The sequence below is a fragment of the Peromyscus maniculatus genome, chromosome 5, assembly GCF_049852395.1.
Source record: "Peromyscus maniculatus bairdii isolate BWxNUB_F1_BW_parent chromosome 5, HU_Pman_BW_mat_3.1, whole genome shotgun sequence".
In the NCBI taxonomy this organism is placed as follows: domain Eukaryota; kingdom Metazoa; phylum Chordata; class Mammalia; order Rodentia; family Cricetidae; genus Peromyscus; species Peromyscus maniculatus.
Window position 1 is genome coordinate 135,556,784 of NC_134856.1, and position 18,491 is coordinate 135,575,274.

The following is an 18,491-nucleotide window of genomic DNA, read 5'->3' on the forward strand; positions in this document are numbered from 1 at the left end:
CTACCGCCCCACAGAGCATGTTTCCTGACATGCTCACCCCTACATCCAATGTCAGCATGGAAACAAAGCCCCTCTGGGGCAGGGGGCAAAGGGCAAAGGCAAGGGGTACACAGGTCTCTCTGGGGTGTGTGGCTTGGCCAATCACGCTGCTGAAGAACTGTACTGCTCAGGTCTGATCTCCAACCAGAGCCATCCAATGACCAAAAGGAGTACCTGAGCAATAGCGGTTTTCCTCTGGAAAAACGCCAGAATCGGAAGGCAGGGCTGAGTCCCAATCTAGTCGGAACAACTTACCTCAGAATTTCGTTTTTCCACTGTGCTGGGGATGAGGCCTAGAGCTTGGCACATGCCAGGGTGCCACTAAACTACATGCCACTACCTCAGAATCTCAACGTCAGGGCCTGTGTGGCGACACAACTATAATCCCAGCATCTGGGGCGGCTGAGGCAGAACTGTCACAAACTGAGCCCGCCCTGGGTCAGACAGCAAGACTGTCTCAAAAACACCAAGCACTTGGGAGATGGGAGCAGGGGGTTCAAGTTCATTCTACACAGCCATCTGGGGCTAGCATGGGCTACACGAGTCTCTTAGAAGTCAGGACCACTAAAGATATCTCTCCTCACACTAGTTAGATGGACTCTTGTAAATTGCCAATAGAATCGAATTTCCCGTGAGACAGTTGTTTCTGGTCCGTGTTGACTGACTTCGTGGTTCCAGAGCAGGGAACCATGTCTTCTGTGACTGGCTGCAGCAGCAGCCCCCCAGGCACTCCCCAGTTTTCACTTCTCATGGGAAGAACGCACGAGCAGCCAGAGGTGGCTTGGGCAGCACTTGTATACATCATACATTTATTAGTGAATATCCCTCTGAAATCAGCAACAATATTAAAAAAAATAATGATTGCACTACTTGGTCAAGCAGAACTAGCAACTTTCATTTTAAAAAAAGTACAAATCTGTTAAAAATTTCAATCCGTATACACATATATAATACAACATACTAGTTATGTTAAATGCTACAAACCAATGTGAGTCCAATGGGATGGAGAAAACCACACATTTAAGCTTTAAGAACCATTTTCTCTATATATTAGCATTTTTTTCAAATACATACATGGGAAAAATGAGGTAACTGTAAGATGTGCAAGGAACAGGGCCCCCAAATCACATGTGTTTATATATATGTGTGTAATTATATATATATAGGCATATATATATATAAAAACCTTTCTAACAGAACACAGGCGCTGGGCCCAGCAATGCTGGGGGAAGGTGCCCACTGTCATGCCTAGGCCAGAAGTTGGTAAATAAAGAGTAAACAATGCCAAGCCCCCACCACAGGAAATCATTGGTAACATGGCATCTACAGCAAGGTCGGCAAATCACAAACATCCGAAGTAATTGTTTGATAAATCTTTCTTAAATGATTAAAAAAAAAGGTGTATTCCCCCCAGTAGCTGCTTGTTGGAATCATCACTGCAGCCGACACAACCCATGAGTCAATTCTGTTGCCCCAGGAACCACAAGGGTTTGGAAACCTTTTGTTGGGGTGAGGAAGGGACGGGGTTGGATAAGGTGGTTCTCTGTGTAAAACGTGGATTTTCAACACTGCTATAAATATAGAAACATCACCTGGAGTTATATACAGTAAGACTTTGGGTTCTTGTGGGTGGGAGGCAGGGAGCCAGGGCTGCCGCACGGGAACGAGGGTGGTTGGAGCAATCCCTGAGGCAGCAGGCGCCAGTGGCGGCCTGCTAGGATGTGCCGGCCCCACACGCGGTTCGTTCACTCAGGGCAGCAACCCCAGGTGGGGCAGGGAAGGAATGGGACCCGAAAGGAGAGTGGGGAGCTGGGCCGCCTCTAGACCCTGAGGGCAGGGATCAGGCTGGGAAGGCCCCAGGCGGAGGTTCACGCCCTCCCCGATCTCTGTCCTCAAGGGATTCCTAGGAGGAGACTCAACCAGGCAGGTGGGCGACAGCCCCTGGCTGGAGGAATGCCCTGAAAGCAAATGGTCCCGGTAGGCTCTAGGGACATGTGCAGTACAGTGCGTGGCAGTTATCAGCTGAGCACAGACCCCCAAGCCTGCCCTGTGACTCTAGCCGCACAGTCATTTGGAGGCCTGGTGCGGCACAACCTGACCTTTCTCTGCCCCCTGGGCGTTTGGTCCCGGTTGGTCCCTATGCCCTCACCCTACTCCTTTAAACCAAAGAAGAAAAATTAAAACAAAAAAACAAAACAAAACCCCCAAAATCAACCAACCAACCAAAAAACAAAACAAAAATAAGACCCCCCCAAAAAAACAAAAACAAAACAAAAAAAACCCAAACAAAACAAAACAAAAAACCCTCCAAACACCTCTAAATATCCACACCCCCTCCACGCAATTTTTGGGCCAAATGAATAAACAAAAACTGCTGTTCCTCACATTCATGCAAAACGACAGAGGGGAGAAGATCGAGCACTGGTCTGACATTGTCACTGGTGGAGGGGCAGCCACCACAAACACAAGGACATGCCCAGATCGTGGCTTGGCTCCTGCAGAACCAAATGTGTCAGGCTTGGAGCCCCCATCCCACTGCTCCAAGAGCCTGGCTGGGCTACACCTTCCAGCCTGGGGGTGGGCTGGAACGCTGTGCCTGGGGTGAGGGTCCCGAGGAGTCAGACCCACACTGCACAGCAGTGGAGGAAGAGCCGACGCCTAAGTCCGTCTGGAATCAAACAGGACTCAGAGCTGGGACTCAGGAAATGGTCTCTGGCTGCTCTCTGCCCACAGACGTGGTAGTACCACCTGTGCAGGGAATACTTCACTTCGGTACAAGAGACCAGGTGACCCCGGTGGCTACTCCTTTGCCCATTTTGGGGGGTGGGGAATCACACCAGCCACCACACTTGGGGAATGGACTCCTGCCTCCCAGAGCCAGCAGGAAGAAGGACCCAAGGGCAAATAAGAGGCAGACTGAGCTGGGGACACTCAGGCAGCTCCATGGTGGGTGGGTGGGCGGATGGATGGACGGACGGACGGACGAGAGGGCGGGCGGGCAGGCAGGCAGGCAGGCAGTTTGGGGAAGGAGTCTTTGGAGCTTGGCAAATGCAGGGGCTTATTGCAGGGGCTTCTCCAGGGCTGACCCTGGCACCAGCTCTGGAGTTGCAGGTGAGAATTGCTGAGACAGGCCTGGGCCCCTCCCGTACAGTTCTCCCCGGGCCACTCCCTGCCTCCCCCACCCATCTCCGGAGCTTTGGGCAGGGTTCTTGTGGGTGGCTGAAGGAGCCTCACTCAGCCTCCCTGGGCACCTCGGAGGCATCGGCCCGGCAAATGGGACAGGTCCGGTTAGCCTGGGGGGAAGAGCCACGCATGAGCCCTCACTCTTCCCTGACCTCCCGCCCCACCCATCTGACTGGGGTCAACTCCGCACCTGCGGACCGGGACAGCCTGCAGTTAGGCCACCTTACCTTCAGCCACTTGTCCACACACTTGGCATGGAACTCGTGGTTGCAGGGAAGGACTCGGAGCAGCTGCCGCACCTCAAAGTCACTGAAGCAGACCACACACCTGAAGAGGAGCACAGTGTCACCCCCACCCCGACAGCAGAGGCCCCTCCCGGGGGTCTGGGGAGGACACTCACAGGGTCTGCTCCGACTGATGGCTGTCAGGGTTAAAGCGGTAGGACGGCAGCTGCTCTATGTCTGCTTTGGTGAGGCCTCGGGGCTTGGCATCTCCCAGCCGCTCAGCCAGGTTCAGGAGGGCCTAGAGCCGGGCAAGGGAGGTCAGCAGCACCTCCAGCTGGAGGTCTCCCAAACGCCACCTCCCAGCACAGGCACCACAGACCTCATAGTTCTCCATCTCCACGTCATCCACATCCAGATCCAGGCTGATGGTGGGGCCCATGGTGGTCGGTGACATTGGCAGCATTGAACTGGAGAGGAGCCCCAGAGTGCAGGTCAGCAGAGGGAGATGGTACAAAGCACCCCCACACACCCCGTCTGCAAACAAAGCTCAGAGCTCTGCATGGCTCACATGGGGATCCCGGTGTTGGTTCAAGCCCACCAAAGAAAGGCAAGGACAACTGCTATGTGTGGTGTGGGCTACCAGAGCTGGGGAGGGCCCTAGAAAACAAGGCCTAATGGCTCTATGCTGGCATGGCACTTACAGGAAGTAGGGTAGGAAGCTTGGGTAATAAGATGGCGGCGGCGGTGGTGGTGGTGGCGGTGGCGGCAGCGGCTGCTGTAGACGGTATCTCTGTGTGCTCAGTCTTCGTGGCATCATGTGGGGATACGGCTGCGGGCAGAGACACAGATGCGGTAGGTGAGCTAGCAGGCCCGTCTGCTCACTGCCCTACGCCTGGCTAGAGGGACAGGGTTGGCACTCACCACACCGAAGGACAGCTCCTGGTGCAGTGGGTCATGGGGCAGGTAGTGAAGGGGCACCGAGGGTGACAAGGCCGGGCCAGTGGCAGAGGTGGAGTAAGTGAAGCTACCTATGGGGTGCTGGTCCCCTCGAAGGTCCATATCGTTATCCAGTCGCTGCAGGGGCTGGAAGAGGAAGGGGCGGGTCAGCCAGCCGCTTACAGCCACATCCTGCCTTTCCCACTCCACACCCCCCTCAATTCCCCAAACTCACCATCCGTGGGTGCTGGGTCTGCAGGGATACAAACTGACCAAGAGGTGCCATGTGGGCAGGTTGGGGCGGTGGGGCCGGTGGCGGGGGGTGAAGAATGTAGTGGTCACTGGAGATGAGGTGGGGGTAGGTGTGATAGGGCACAGGGAGCTGCTGCATGGTACACGCCTGGATCAGCTGCTGAGAGAGGGCAAAGAGGCTGAGCCTATGGGCCACGAGGCCAGGGAACAGCACCCAGCTAAAGGTTCTCACCGTACACACAAACCCAGGAGCTGCCAAGGTAGGGTGCCACCCCACAGCCTCCACCACCCCACAGCCTCCGCTGCAGGGCCTCGGCCAATGTCTGCATGCGGCAGGAGCTTTGCTACGGAGAGGTCCCTGACCCTTAGGCTGCCTCACACCTCTGAGGGAACACAGACATGCTGCTCTGGCCAAAAGGGCCCAGTTAGTGCCCTGGCAGCCTGCACGGGCATTTAGCTCAGTTCCCGAGGGTGCCTGTGCTCAGAGCTGCTGGGATGGGCGGGAGAAGAAAGCGCTCACTCACCGGGGGTGGGAGGCAGCACAGTGGGTAGTGCTGCCCACTGAACATCACGGAGCATGCTGGGAGCTGCTGGGCACTGCAGCCAGGGATGTGTTGGCTTGTAGGCAAGGGGAAGCCTTGGGTGGTCACTGTGGTGACTGTGTAGGACAGAGGGACAGGTCCCTGGTGCGCCTGTGGAGAGAGCACCAGGGAACTCTAGAGAGGAAGCCTGGCTATAAGAGCAATCTTCAGAGAAAGAGTCCTGTGGGAGGCCAGGAAGGCCTCTGGGACATGAAGCCAGCCTGGTCTACACAGGAAGTTCCAGGTCAGCCAGGGTTACATCGTGAGACCCTGTCTCAAAATACAAAAAAGTCCTGTTGGGCAGAACCGGCATCCTAGTGAATCCTTGAGAGCAGGCACCCCAGAGAAGACCCTCCCCTTTACCCGTATCATGGGACGAACATGCTAAGTACAGCAAGAGAGAATCAGCTCTGCTGCCTCTGCTTCTTAGACCCATTTGACAGAGGCTGGGGGGCAGGGTGGGCTAAGAGCTGTCCTACCTACCTGTTCGTGGAGATCAACCATGAACGGGCTCTGCTGGGTGGCTGGGTGCAGCATTCGTGGGCTCCTGCCGGCAGGAGCTGAGGCCTGGTGCTCCTCTACAGAGAGGTGGGATGGCGGGGGCAGCAGCTGCTGGGAGGGGAAGTGCTCATCCTGGGCAGGTGGGCTGGCCAGGGGCCCCTCGTGGCCAAGGCTGTACCACACGGAGGAGCCCCAATAGGATAGAGGAGCACCACTCATTTATAATGCAGGGAGGGGAGCCAGGGTCATAACCCACACCAGGAAGCCAAGGTCGACAGCTCAGGGCCCTGGGACCCACTCCTCTGTCCCTGAACCCAGCCAAGATGGCTACCCTTGAATTAGGGATAGACTTCTTCCTACCTTCCCCAGAGCTGGCCCGGACTGCTGCTAGGTCTCGTAGAGAATTGCCAGCGACGCACAGGGGCGGAGGGTGGCCACTTAGTCACTGCCAGAGTCCATGGTCTCATCAGGGGAGCACAGAGGTGGAGGGGCTGGGCCGGGGCTCACAACCCTAGGAGGCAAGTAGAGAAAGACATAGAGGGATAGAAAAACCCAGAGAGGTAGGTCCTCCTCTGGAGCTGGGGTCCAGTGTTAACAGACTAGACTGAGCCGTCTGCTCTGTGAAGTGGGATCAAATGTTAGGACACCGTGAATTCAGAGACCAGAGCAGTGTGCTGAAGGGCCAGCTGGCTCCAGCGAGGCTCAGGCGGAGGAAGCTTCCTTTGCCTCACCCCTGGCAACAGCTTGGCCTCTAGGCAGATGGGGCTCTTGGGAGCTCCAGGTTCCCCTTTTATGTAGCTGGAAAGAGGAACTTCAAAAAGGCCTGGGGCTCACTCTCAAGGGCTAGGTGAGATGGTCTGACCCCTTTCCACCCTTGGAAACTTTTGGTCTAAGGTCAGACACCCTTCTCTCTCCCTAGCCCTTCACCTTGGTGCACACTCAGCTGTGACGCCACCCATTAATTAAGGGAAGGTGTTAGTAGGCTGGGCAGAAGAGACTCGCCCTCTAGGTCCCACATATGTGTTGCAGCCAGGAAATAGGGCAACTTCAAGCCCATCTACACATCCTGCTGTTGCAGTGAAGGCCACCTCAAGGCTTCACAGGGCCTAGGAAAGAAGCCTGCCACTGGTAGCATGCTGGGCCTGGCATGCATCAGTGTCTTTGCTCTGGGACCCCATCCTATGTAGACCCCAATGTGGGAAACAGAGCTCTTTGAAAAAGGATGAATCTGAGAGGAAGATGGGCAGGAATGGATCAGGGCAGGTCTCCTCTTTAGGGTTAAAGTGAGGAGGGTGCTTTCATCTACCAGCCCAGAGTCAGGATGGAGTCCTGGAAAGGCCACTCTGAAACCCCATCGGGCCCCGAGACACTGAAGAGTCTCTGCCATCACTGCCGTAAGGAGGCCTTAGTACTCTTTCTCAACCAACAAACCTGTGTGTGCCTCATGTCCAGCTCCGAATGTTGCTACTGCTAACCCAGCAAGGGGGGAAGGCCAGTGAAGCCCCCCAGTCATTCCAGCTAACATCAGAACCATTTCCGTTACCCAAGACGCTCCGAGGCTGCACAGAATGCCCTCTCCACGTTACCCAAGGGGTGCCTGGCCAAGGCCACAAGCCTGGTACTCAACAAGGGTGGGATTCACTGAAGAAAGCTCATCAGAGGTGTGTGTAAAGCACACAGTGTGGCAGTGATGACAGGCTGTTGCCAGTGAGGAAAGACGGGGAGACTATAAATTACTCCCCACAAATCCCAGTCTCCAAGGAAGGCTGGAAGGGGGGGGGAGCACTTGTTCTCCTTTCCCCAGACCCTGTCCACTCTCTGCACCTGGCTATCACTGGTGACTGGCTTTGTGAGCCCTGGCTGGGCCAACTACAGATACCCTGACACACAGCTCCTCACTTCCGGATTCCACCTAGCTACAAACAAGGGCCTGAAACAAGATGCTTGGCCCACCCCAAACCAGCAGACAGAGGACATTTAGTGGGTGATGGTGCCAAAGGGAACAGCATCACCCCTAACAAACAACACCCCCAAATTCTTGCCAGGGTCTTAGGTCTGTGGCTTCCGGTCCCTGAACCTCAGACCCCTCCTCTGTAAAAATGGGAACAACCTAAGAATGATCTCCCAGGGAACCATCAATGGCCACTCTAAAGCTAACAGAAGAATCAGTCCTTAGAGTGAACGCCAGAGGTAGTGTGAACGACCATTACTAGAAAATAAAGACACGCTATCCTGCACTCCAACACTAGGCAGACAGGAGGTACAGTAAGTGTTGAAGGTCGGAGAAGCATGCTGCTCTAGCTGTGTACCCCAGAAGGGAAAGGTGACTCTGTAACTCCTACTAGGAACAAAAGTGGTAAAGGGGGACACACCCATTTCAGTCACTGAAGCCCCAAGAGGAGTTGCTCTAGACCATGGAGAACAGAATGGGTCCTGGCTGGTTCCCTAGACCCAGACTCCCCAAGTCCTAGTCCTCTCAATGATAACAGTGGTCAAAGGAAAAAAACCACAGACTCCTTCTAGAGTCACACAGGACACGGTGAGTCTCTCAGTATCTGTGAGTAGCTGTCCTGGAGACGTGCAAGAGACTGAGCTGGATTAGCGACACACTCAAGGTCAACCAGCAACACGGCTTTGCACACCTCTTTCACTGGACTCTCTAAGAAGTTTGTGTAAGCTCCCCTAAGGCCGATCTTGCCCCCGTGAGTCCACAACCGTGTCAGCACAGTGTTGCAAGCACGGATCTGACCCTGGCATTGAGTCTGTTTGCAAAAAAAGATGCTCCCTTGTAGCAGACCAGCAAAGTGAGACTCCAAGACCAAGAGCAGGCTTAGGCGGGAAGAAAACCTTCCCCCCTCCCTACTTGCTCGCCCAGCTCCCACTCTAAAGAGGAGCTTTCCAACTTGTATTAAGACGTCGGGGGAGCTGAGGGTGGGACCACCACACCTTGGCCAGCTCAGACTCCCTGGGTGACCTTGGTTAAAGAACTCCTTTAGTTTTCGCTAAGCCTCAGTTCTAACAAATTAAAACGGGGGTGAGATCTCCCCAGGGCACCCCTAAAAAGCCAGAGACAAGAAACCGGGTGTTCACATTAGTGGGGGAAGAAAACAAAAGTCCCCGAGGATCAGGCTCCTCCCTAAAGCAGGCCAGACGCAGGCAGTGGGGTTCCAGCAATCTTCCAAAGCCACCCCTCCCTGGGGACGGGGCCGAAGCTCGCACACCTGTCCCAGGAGAGGCTCCGTTGACCCCCTCTTACTCCTTAGTGCGGCACTCGGAGGAACACTGAGGGACGGGGCCAGGCAGCAGCGCAAGGACTAGAGCGCTGTGACTTTAAGAACCGAGGATCCCGGACCATGTGCTCGGCGTGAGACAAAAGCAACAACAAAGGAAGTGGCGGCGGCAGGGGGAGGGGGTGGCTCCTTCCCCTCCACCGCAGCGCTCAGCTCCGCAGAGGGGTGGCCTGGCCGAGCCTAGGTAGCCCCAGGCAGCACCTGGCCCGGGGGCCTCACCGCCGTCGCCCCCAGCCCGGCAGCCCAGGATCTATGCCTACGAAGCCGGCAAACCACAGCGAGTCCCCGAGGGAACCACAGTTCCGGGGTGCGGGTCCGAAGTTAGGGGCCTGGCCCGACTCACCGGCAGCCGTCCGACAACACGCGGGCTCCTTTGTTCGCGATGCGGGGTGCGGACGGTGGAGCGCCGGCTCCTTCCCGAGCCTGCTCTGTCTTCCGCCTCCCCGGCACGGACACGAGAGAAGGGCGGCGCAGGACGCAGCTGTGCGATCCGGCGGGCTGGCCCTTTAAGAACTGTCCGCGGCGGCCGGATGGAACCAGCCCCACGTTTGATTCACAACATTCGGAGCGGCGGGAACGCGCAGCGCGGGAGGCGGCTCGCGGGGGCGCGCCAGGTCGCTCAAAGCAAACAGCAGCCCAAGAGCCGGCGCCCGCCCCGCCCCGCCCCCGGGCCCCGCCCCTCGGCGCCGCGCCGGCCAATCGCGCTCTGCGGGCGGCACGTGACTAGCGGGACGCCATCTTGAAAGCCAGGTTAAAAAAGCCGCCTCGCCCCCACCCCGCACTTGAAGCCCCCCACGGCCGGGTGGCCGGTGAAGGACGGGGCACCCCCGAGTGTGGGACCACGGCGCGCATTAAGATGTCACGGTTACCTGCTAAGGGCCGCGGGACCGCAGCCTCTCACGCAGCCGAGGTGAGAGGACCGCCCTCAGCCCCGGCCCGCACGCTCCCCGGAGGTGACGTCACTCCCAAGCCCTGCAGGCCGGCGATGACCTCATAGCCCACCGCGCCTCCCGGCTCTCCTGTTTTCTGTTCCGTTACGCGGCGCCTTTAAAAAGCGGCGACAGCCCAGGTGGCCCGAGAGACCAATGACCGGCGACCCATGCAAACGACTTAACGTCTCCTGGGCAGGGGGATTGGTCCTGCGCACGTTGACGTCACAGAAACATTTCGCCACCCCGCCCCCAGCGAGGCAGGGGGGCGGGGTGGGGTGGAAGGGGAGGCCCTAGTTCAGCTGATGTCGGAAGAACTGGCTGTACCAAGCCCAGGGAAGTTTCTGCACTTCAGACACTTTAGTTTTCTACGCCTTCCAACCCCTGTGAGTCTAGGAGTATGGCAAGCAGTACCGGAGAGGAGAACCACACACACAGGACTGGAGGATCTCTGCGAGTTCGAGCCCAGCCTGTTCTACATACCGAGTTCCAGGACAGCCAAGGCCACTTAACACCCTGTCTTCAAAAGACAACAAAAGTGTCACACACCCAATTAACAGCTGAAGCGAGAGAGGGAACAGAGATGTAAACCCAAGCTGAAGCAGAGCCAACAAAGTGGGGGGCATCGACTACATGAACAGGTCATCAGGATTATCTAAAGCACTATGTCTACTAGGATGGTCTGTAGTAACTGGACTCCTCCAACACCCACCAACCCAGAACAAGATGTCAGAACAAAACGGCAACATTTGTTAAACCTATGTGGCAGGCTACAGGATCCGGTACACTGTGTACTTAGTGGATATATCCCATACTCTCAAATATTAAAAAAAAGAAAGAAAAAAGAAACCAATTCGCTGAACAAAAAGTAACAGTATTATCAATTTCAACTGAATATTGTATCTGCACATAGTATTTCTGAAAGGATAAAGAAATTATCAAGGTGCACCTGCTCAGGAAGGCAGATTTTAATTTCCTATTATTTGTTTTTAGACACAGTCTTACATACATACCTCAGCCTACCCTCAAACTCTTGATCCTCTTGCCTCTACCTCCCAAGTGCCGGGAATACAAGCATACACCACTTCTGGTTTAGATTTTTAAATTTTGATAACTGTATATGTGCTTTAAAGGATTCTAGACAGAGTTGGGGTGGTGGTGGCACATGCCTTTAATCCCAGCACTTGGGAGGCAGAGGCAAGTGGATCTCTGAGTTCAAGGCCAGCCTGGTCGATGAATTGGATTCCAGGATAGCCAGGACTACATAGAGAAATCCTGTCTCAAAATACAAAACAAACAAATTCTAGACAGTACAACCTGCTGAAAACCATAAAAGAATATATCTTAGGTCTATTTTTTTTAAACTTTTTTGGTTTTTCAAGACAAGGTTTTGATGCCTGTCCTGGATCTCGCTCTGTAGACCAAGCTGACCTCGAACTCGCAGAGATCCGCCTGGCTCTGCCCCCTGAGTGCTAAGGACTAAAGGTGTGCGCCACGGCCGCCTGGCCTTTTATGGGGGGGTGGGGACACGGTTTCTCTGTATAGTTTTGGAGCCTTTCCTGGAACTCACTCTGTAGCCCAGACTGGCCTTGAACTCACAGAGATCCTCCTGCCTCTGCCTCCCCAGTGCTGGATTAAAGGTGTGCGCCACCACTGCCTGGCTCTTAGGTCTATTTTTAAAAGATTTCATGTGTATGTGTGAGTGTATGTCTGAGTTTGTGCATCCTGTGCACTCACTGCCTGTAGAGTCCAGAAGAGATGTTGTGCCCCTTGGAACTGTAGTTACAGGTAGTTGTGAGTCAACTGATGTAGATGCTGGGAATTGAACCCTGGTCCTCTGGGAGGGCAGCAAGTGCTCTTAACTGCTGAGCTACCGCTCCAGTACTTTATACACCCGATCTTTTTTTTTTTTTTTTTTTGGTTTTTCGAGACAGGGTTTCTCAGTGTAGCTTTGCGCCATTCCTGGAACTCACTTGGTAGCCCAGGTTGGCCTCGAACTCACAGAGATCTGCCTGGCTCTGCCTCCCGAGTGCTGGCATTAAAGGCGTGTGCCACCACTGCCTGGCTATAAATCTGATCTTAAGGCATTAAAACTTTCATTCTCTTAGAATGAAAATGTGTCCTCAGGAAAGGTAGCCAATGGAAAGAATCCAGAAGGAAACTGGGGGAACAATTTTTGGCTCAGAATGTCCTTTAGACCAACTAATTGCACTATGGATGTACAGCCAGTAACAAGATAACAAGATGGTACCTGGGGGCAATTTGTAGATCTCTAAGCAACAAGAAATCAAGTTAATGATGCAGTGGTATAGATGTAACTTGGAATTCCACTCTACAAATGTGTGTGAACTTAGATGTGGACATGCCCAATGATCTTTGTTTGCTCCTTATCAATTCTTCCTTGTCTCTATTAATCACAAGCAACTAGAAAATCCTGCCCATGTTCAAGATACCTACATCCGAACCCTTGCCCACTTCTACAGGAGGAGCCTGCGGTGGCTCCCCACTGCCACCGAGCGTGCACTGGCCTTGGAGGTGCACTCAGGAAGCTCGCCATATCAATCTTCGGGCTCACATATTCTAAGCCCTTCCTGCACCACAATGGTGTCCTCTGGCCAGCTGCGCCTGGCCCTCCTCGTTGGAGGCACCTTCTCTTTCAATTCCTCCTTCCTGCTCTTCAAGGCTCCATTCCCACTCCTCTCTTACAGGGGAAGGAGCTGACCCTGACCTTCACTTTGTGCCACTAATCCATAAAACTCTGTCACAGTCACTGTCTCACTCAAAATCCCCTCCTGGCTGAAGGGGTTCATCGTTTTTTTTTTTTTTTTTTTTTGAGACAGGGTTTCTCTGTGTAGCTTTGCGCCTTTCCTGGAACTCACTTGGTAGCCCAGGCTGGCCTCGAACTCACAGAGATCCGCCTGCCTCTGCCTCCCGAGTGCTGGGATTAAAGGCGTGCGCCACCACCGCCCGGCTTAAACAATTTCTTTCTTTTTTTTTTTTTTTTTGGTTTTTCGAGACAGGGTTTCTCTGCGTAGCTTTGTGCCTTTCCTGGAGCTCACTTGGTAGCCCAGGCTGGCCTCGAACTCACGGGTTCATCGTTTTGAGTGCACCGAAATCCAGCCTTTACTACAGATGTGGCCTCAATGTACGTGTGAGGATGGGAGGGCCACAGCAGTGAAGTGACCTGCCCAAGCACAGATTTCCTCTTTCTTCCCCCAGAAAACCACCCCCCAGAGACTTACAGAGAAAGCTGTCACTAAAGTGCCTGCCAGGCAAGTTTGAGGACCTGAGTTCAATCCCCACAACACATAAAAAGAGACACGGAGACAGGTGGATCCTGGGGCTTGCTGGCCAGCCAGCCAAGACTAGTTGGTTAGCTCCAAACCCTGACTTTCCAAAGGATGGACAGTGCCTACGGAATGACAACCTGGGTTGAAATCATGCCTTCACACATCAGCACACATGTGCACTCACAAAACAGACAGCTCGGGCTCACACACACACAGAGAGAAACAAGAACCCACCTTCCATTCTCAATCCAGATAGAGGTTTTTAAACTCAAGTCTGGCCCATGTATCATTTTATCTGCCTAATGTCTTCAACATCACCTTCCCACATTCAGCAGATTCTTTGTCAAGCTCTAGACATAGCCAGACAGTGTCTTTGTGCCTTTCCTAGCCTGTCAGGTTTGTTCTGGCTTCCCGGACCCAACAGAACCATGGCCATGCTGCAGGTGGGACTATCTCCATATGGCCATCTTGCAGTTCCTGGCGGGGACCAGACTCATCTGGGACCTGGCTCCCACTGGGCCAAATGCCCAAAGATACTCTGGGTTGTCCCTACTTGGCCAGGAAATCCCTTTCCCACCCTTTCCCATACAGGACCCTCTCGCTGATCTACTCAGTCTGGGGCCTGGCCCTGGAATCCCACAGTCAGTCTCTCCCCAGGAACAGATGCCCCAAATACCTCCAAACCTGAAGATCTTTCCTGGCCACATGCAAAACTGCATGAGCAGAAGAGAGAATTCTACCAAGTGTCCTAAGTTTTCAACAGAAGCCAGCAATCTGGACTATTCTTCAAAACCTTTGGGATCCCTCTGTGCCTCTTCCTCATCGCAGCTCATCCCCTGTGGGGTGTGGCCCTCATACCTATTGTGTGCCTTTTATGACAGCCTATCCCCAGCAGTCAGGTACTGTTTACTCAGAGAGAGGAAGTAACGGCCCTCACCACAGAACCCAGAAGGGTGGCCCAGTGGGTTGCAGAAAGCTGCCTTGGTTCCAATAAGCGCTGAAAGGCTCTGAATCCAGTCCTCAGGTGGCTCACCCTGACTGTCTCCCAGTGAGCTAAGAGCTAGATGCCAGTGTTCACTCCACTTCACAGAAGAGGCAATTGAGGTGAAAGATGGCCCTTACACATCCCCGAGACTTCGAAATGATCCAAAGCATAGATGTTCCTGGGGCAAAAGAAGACCACAGAGAGGCTCAGGACCTAGCAGGTGGCTTGAGGTGGCAGATGAGAGCTGGAGAGCACCTTCTGCTGTGTTCCAGCTTCTTCCTCTGGCCTCTTCTGCACATGAGCAGAGCTCTGGCCAGCAGCAGCAGGAAGAAGGTGCCAGCACTCTTTCCTAAGTCAGGGTTCCCACCTATTATCAGAGCCTGAAGATGGGCTGCCTCCCTTCTCCTGAGTGAGGAAGTATTCCATTCCTTTCTTCCTTGGCCCCTCAAATCTTCCTCCATCGAGGCAGGACACAACAACCTTCCCAGAACTAAGGAAACATGCAATTAGGACCTTGGGACACAGTACACCTTGGCCAGCTTGGGACTCGGACTTCTCAAAATACCACCAAGCATCAGACTAGAGCCCAGAGCCTCGTACACCAGGCAGAGAGTGGACAGGCCCTGTTCTACATCTGCTTTGGGCAAGGATGAATCCCAGCTTTGCCTCTCCAAATAACTGATCATTTGTGCAGATGGGCAAGGAGCAGAGTGTGGGTCCGTGTAGATTGTTCTGGGTCTTGTGCTCCTGAGAGCATCACTCTGGGTCCAGCTCTGACACTGGGTGAGCTGTCTTCATCTTAGGCTCTCATCTGTAAAATGGGGTCAATGACAACACTAATAACTGAGGCACTGTTCACCTGCTGACTGTAACTAAGACAGGACTACACTAAGGCAGGCTGCTTGGCTCCCAGGGGCTCTGTGACCTTGAGGGCTTCCCTAACCTCCCTGAGGCTATTTGTCCAGAGGTTAACATTGCAGGAGAGTACCAGTACTTACCTCCCTAGGTGGCTCTCAATGGATATGCAACTGGCGGTGTGACTCCCTGGTTATGTCTGCAGTGGGATGTGTGAGCCTTGGGTGTATGCTGGGGGGCTTTTTTCTCATTCACCCCTCCCTACACTGCATGCACCTCACCACTGCAATCGCTCAGTCTGCAGTAGGATAGGAGAGCATTACACCACTGAGATGAAAACTCGGGGCTACAGGAGTGCAGTTTCGTCCACCCACCCACCAATTTGTTTCCTCCCTGGGCCCCAGCACCAACTCCACTCAAGCCTAGTGGGGCGCCCACAGGAAACGCTTTTCTACTGGGCAAGATGCAAACCGACTATCGATCCCTCGGGGTTCGAACATCACGAATGCAGTGATGGCCCCGGGCTAGTGCTGTTACCAGGACCTCCAGCCACTCTTGCTGCCGAAGGGTGAAATGTTAGGGACCCACAAGGGGCCACAGGATCCTCGCTGGAGCTCCACCAGCCGAGCGCAGAGCTCGCAGAAACTCGTCCAGCCGGGCGCCCCAGCACTTGGACCGAGCGGACCGGCCGCAGCGACGACTGGGGCCGGCGAGGCCTCACCGAAGCGCCCGCACCTCCCGCCGCGTCCACAGCAGCCCGCGCTCGGTAGTTACCTGGGGCCACCGCTGGGCTCCACCCCCACTAGGCGGCGGCGCTGCTCCCAGAGAAGCCCGGTCCCGCTCCGGCTGCGGCTCGGAAGCCGCCGGCCGCGGCCCTCCCCCTGCTCCCGCAGTGGACCCTGCTCCGTGCCTCCCCCTCCCTAGAGCTCGCGATGGGCTTGTCGGGCCGCACCATCGCGGGCAGGGGGTAGAGGGGCGGGGCGTCTGCGCGCTTCTTTCCTGGAATCGCAGGTGCAAAGCGCCCGAGCTGTCTGCCACGCCCCGCCTCACTTGCACGCAATGGGCCCGTCGGGCCACACCATCGCGGTTAGGGAGAGGAACTGGGCGGGGCGTCCGGACACGCCCCCTCGGTGACCTCCCTGCGTGGTGTGCGCAATGGGCTGGTCGGGCCTCACCAACGCGGAGCGGGGGAGGACGAATCTGGACACGCCCCCTCCGCGCCGGCGAAACGCCCGAGCTGAACGCCCGCTCCCCCTGCGGCGCACAATGGGCCTATCCGGCCGCACCATCGCGGGCCGGGGGTGGGGGTGGGGAGGCGGGGCGTGCGGCCGGAGAGGCGCGGGCGAAGCTCTTGGGAGCCCTCGCGCTCAGTGCCCCTGTGACCCGGCATGAGGGCGGCCTCTATTTCCTCTTTTGTAAAATACGTTAAATACGACTCTATGGTCTTTCAAGGACACCTCAGAGGACACAGACACCAGATACGACAGGACGGGGTAGATCCTGCCCCGGCCGTTTCAAAGCAGCACGGGAAGCGCGTTGGTGAGGACTACAACTCCCAGCGTGCCGTGCGGCCGAGCATGTTGGAAGTTGTAGTTCTTGCAGACCACGCCCTGGGGATTGCGGGGACCAGCGCCAGGATCTCAGCTTAAGTCTTGGTTGACTCCTCTAAGCAGTTCGTTGTTCTCAGGGTTAACTGGGCCTCCTTTTTTGGCTTCCTCCCGACAAGAGCTCTTTAAAGAGAATGTGTTTCCTGGAAGGGGCCCAGGGTCTGAGGCCAGGAGTGGATTGGAAAGTTGATTCTTGGGCTGACCTGTTCCTGGGCTGGTACCCTCACTATACAGGCACTGAAGGGACTTTGTACCTGCAAAGTGCAACGATCTGGGAGGATTGGGCTTGGAGGCGTGAGCACATTCCACCAAGGGGCCTCTGTAGGCTGTGGCTCTATGGGTCGCCCCGAAGGCAGTACTGAGAGGAAGAATGGCTGTACCCAGTGCCATATAGCCCGTTGGTCAGGGACAAGCTGCCGCTAGATTTCACTTTGACCAGTTTCTGGGCACAGAGGGTGCAACAGAACAGAGACCATAGGAAGCTTTTCTCATTTTGTTTTGTTTGTTTTGATACAGGGTCTCTATATAGCCTTATCTGTCCTGGAACTCCTAGTGTAGACCAGGTTGGCCCAGTACTGACAGATATCCGTCTGCCTTTGTCTCCCTAGGGCTGGGATTAAAAGCATGCTCCGTGATGCCCAGTGATTTGTGTTTTTTTTTTTTAATCGAACACTGACGCAGTGGCTCCGGAGGACCTTGGTTTATACTCGTTACCCATGCAAACATTGCTCTGTGGATTACTGTGTGGTGCTCTTTAACATTACAAGATTAGTCCCTACATTTCCATGAACTGGAGCCCGTCCTTGTGTGCAGTTTACATGCGAGGGCTTGAGGGAGGACCTGAGAACCTAAGGTGGTAAGTTTCAGGAAGGCCTTAGCTTCATCATTGGCTCTTAGCCCCACTTCCTACTCCCCTTTCCCTGAAACGGACATTGGACATGAATCTGTTATTTAGACCTAGGTTATCACAGCCCCGAGCCCAGGGAAATTCTCGGGCTGCTTTGGTGGCACAAGGGAAGCATGTCATTAGCATATCAGGCTTATGTAGATGTTATGCAAAGGTCTAGCCTTTGTCCACCTTCTGGCAGTCAAAGCAGTGACTCAGAGCTGCTGGCCCTGCCATAGAGTCCTGAGTCCATCCAGTTGGGTTGGGCACAGAGACCAGTCTGGTGTACTTGGACCCAAGGTCTAAGGCACAGCTGGATCCTCTGGTGAGGCCACCTGCCTTTCCTCCCACCACCCAACCCACCAGCCCATGATTAGTCCCTTTCATTCCCAGAGCAGAATTCACCAGCTGTGGTCAGAAAATCAGGCAAGATTAGTTACCCAGATAGTGTTACTGATAATCTGGCCTTGGATCTGTTTTTCCATCTATAATAAAAGAAAGGGCTATCCTAGAGTTGTGGAGAAGAGATTACACTTGTAACATCAACAAAATCATCAGCTGCACACCACAACAAAAGCCAATGTTCATTGAGACCTTGACACTGATGTACGGTGCTCCAGACTAAATGTGTGGCTTTCCCGTCGTTCTTGCCTCCTGCCTAGGCAGGGTCATACATCACCACAGTTCAGACCAGGTTAGTTAGCTTCCCCACCCAAATGGACCCTATAGCCTGGTGTCTGATGTCTAGACTGTCACATGGAGTGATCCTGTCAGGGAAGTGCAGCCCTGCATAGGTTCCTCAGGAACACTTCAGAGGGAAAACTCCTAGGCACTGAACCTTGTAGTCACAGCATAGTTCCAGAGCTGGTCTGTAGATTCGCATTGTATAGACCAGACTGTAGTCAGGGATAACATTGGATAACCTCCAGCTCC

General features: G+C 54.6%; 1 protein-coding gene across 21 annotated transcripts; it reads right to left on the reverse strand.

Annotated features, from left to right (window-relative positions):
• Positions 1-816: 816 nt before the first annotated feature.
• Positions 817-15,995, reverse strand: Rnf44 (ring finger protein 44). Of its 21 annotated transcripts, none has more exons than XM_042278506.2 (12): positions 14,578-15,186; positions 14,163-14,388; positions 6,077-6,227; positions 5,699-5,888; positions 5,159-5,326; positions 4,618-4,794; positions 4,368-4,529; positions 4,148-4,275; positions 3,826-3,913; positions 3,623-3,744; positions 3,450-3,549; positions 817-3,332 (listed from the first exon to the last, which is right to left on the reverse strand). In XM_042278506.2, the coding sequence occupies exons 3-12, from the start codon at positions 6,181-6,183 to the stop codon at positions 3,270-3,272; spliced, it is 1,305 nt and encodes a 434-aa protein (XP_042134440.1). In that variant the 5' UTR covers positions 6,184-6,227; positions 14,163-14,388; positions 14,578-15,186; the 3' UTR covers positions 817-3,269. The 21 variants fall into 21 exon arrangements, with proteins under 21 accessions (XP_042134440.1, XP_076429485.1, XP_076429493.1 ...); XM_076573370.1 differs by having other exon boundaries at positions 4,618-4,791; positions 14,578-15,184; XM_076573378.1 differs by having other exon boundaries at positions 4,618-4,791; positions 5,699-5,793; positions 14,578-15,181.
• Positions 15,996-18,491: the final 2,496 nt, after the last annotated feature.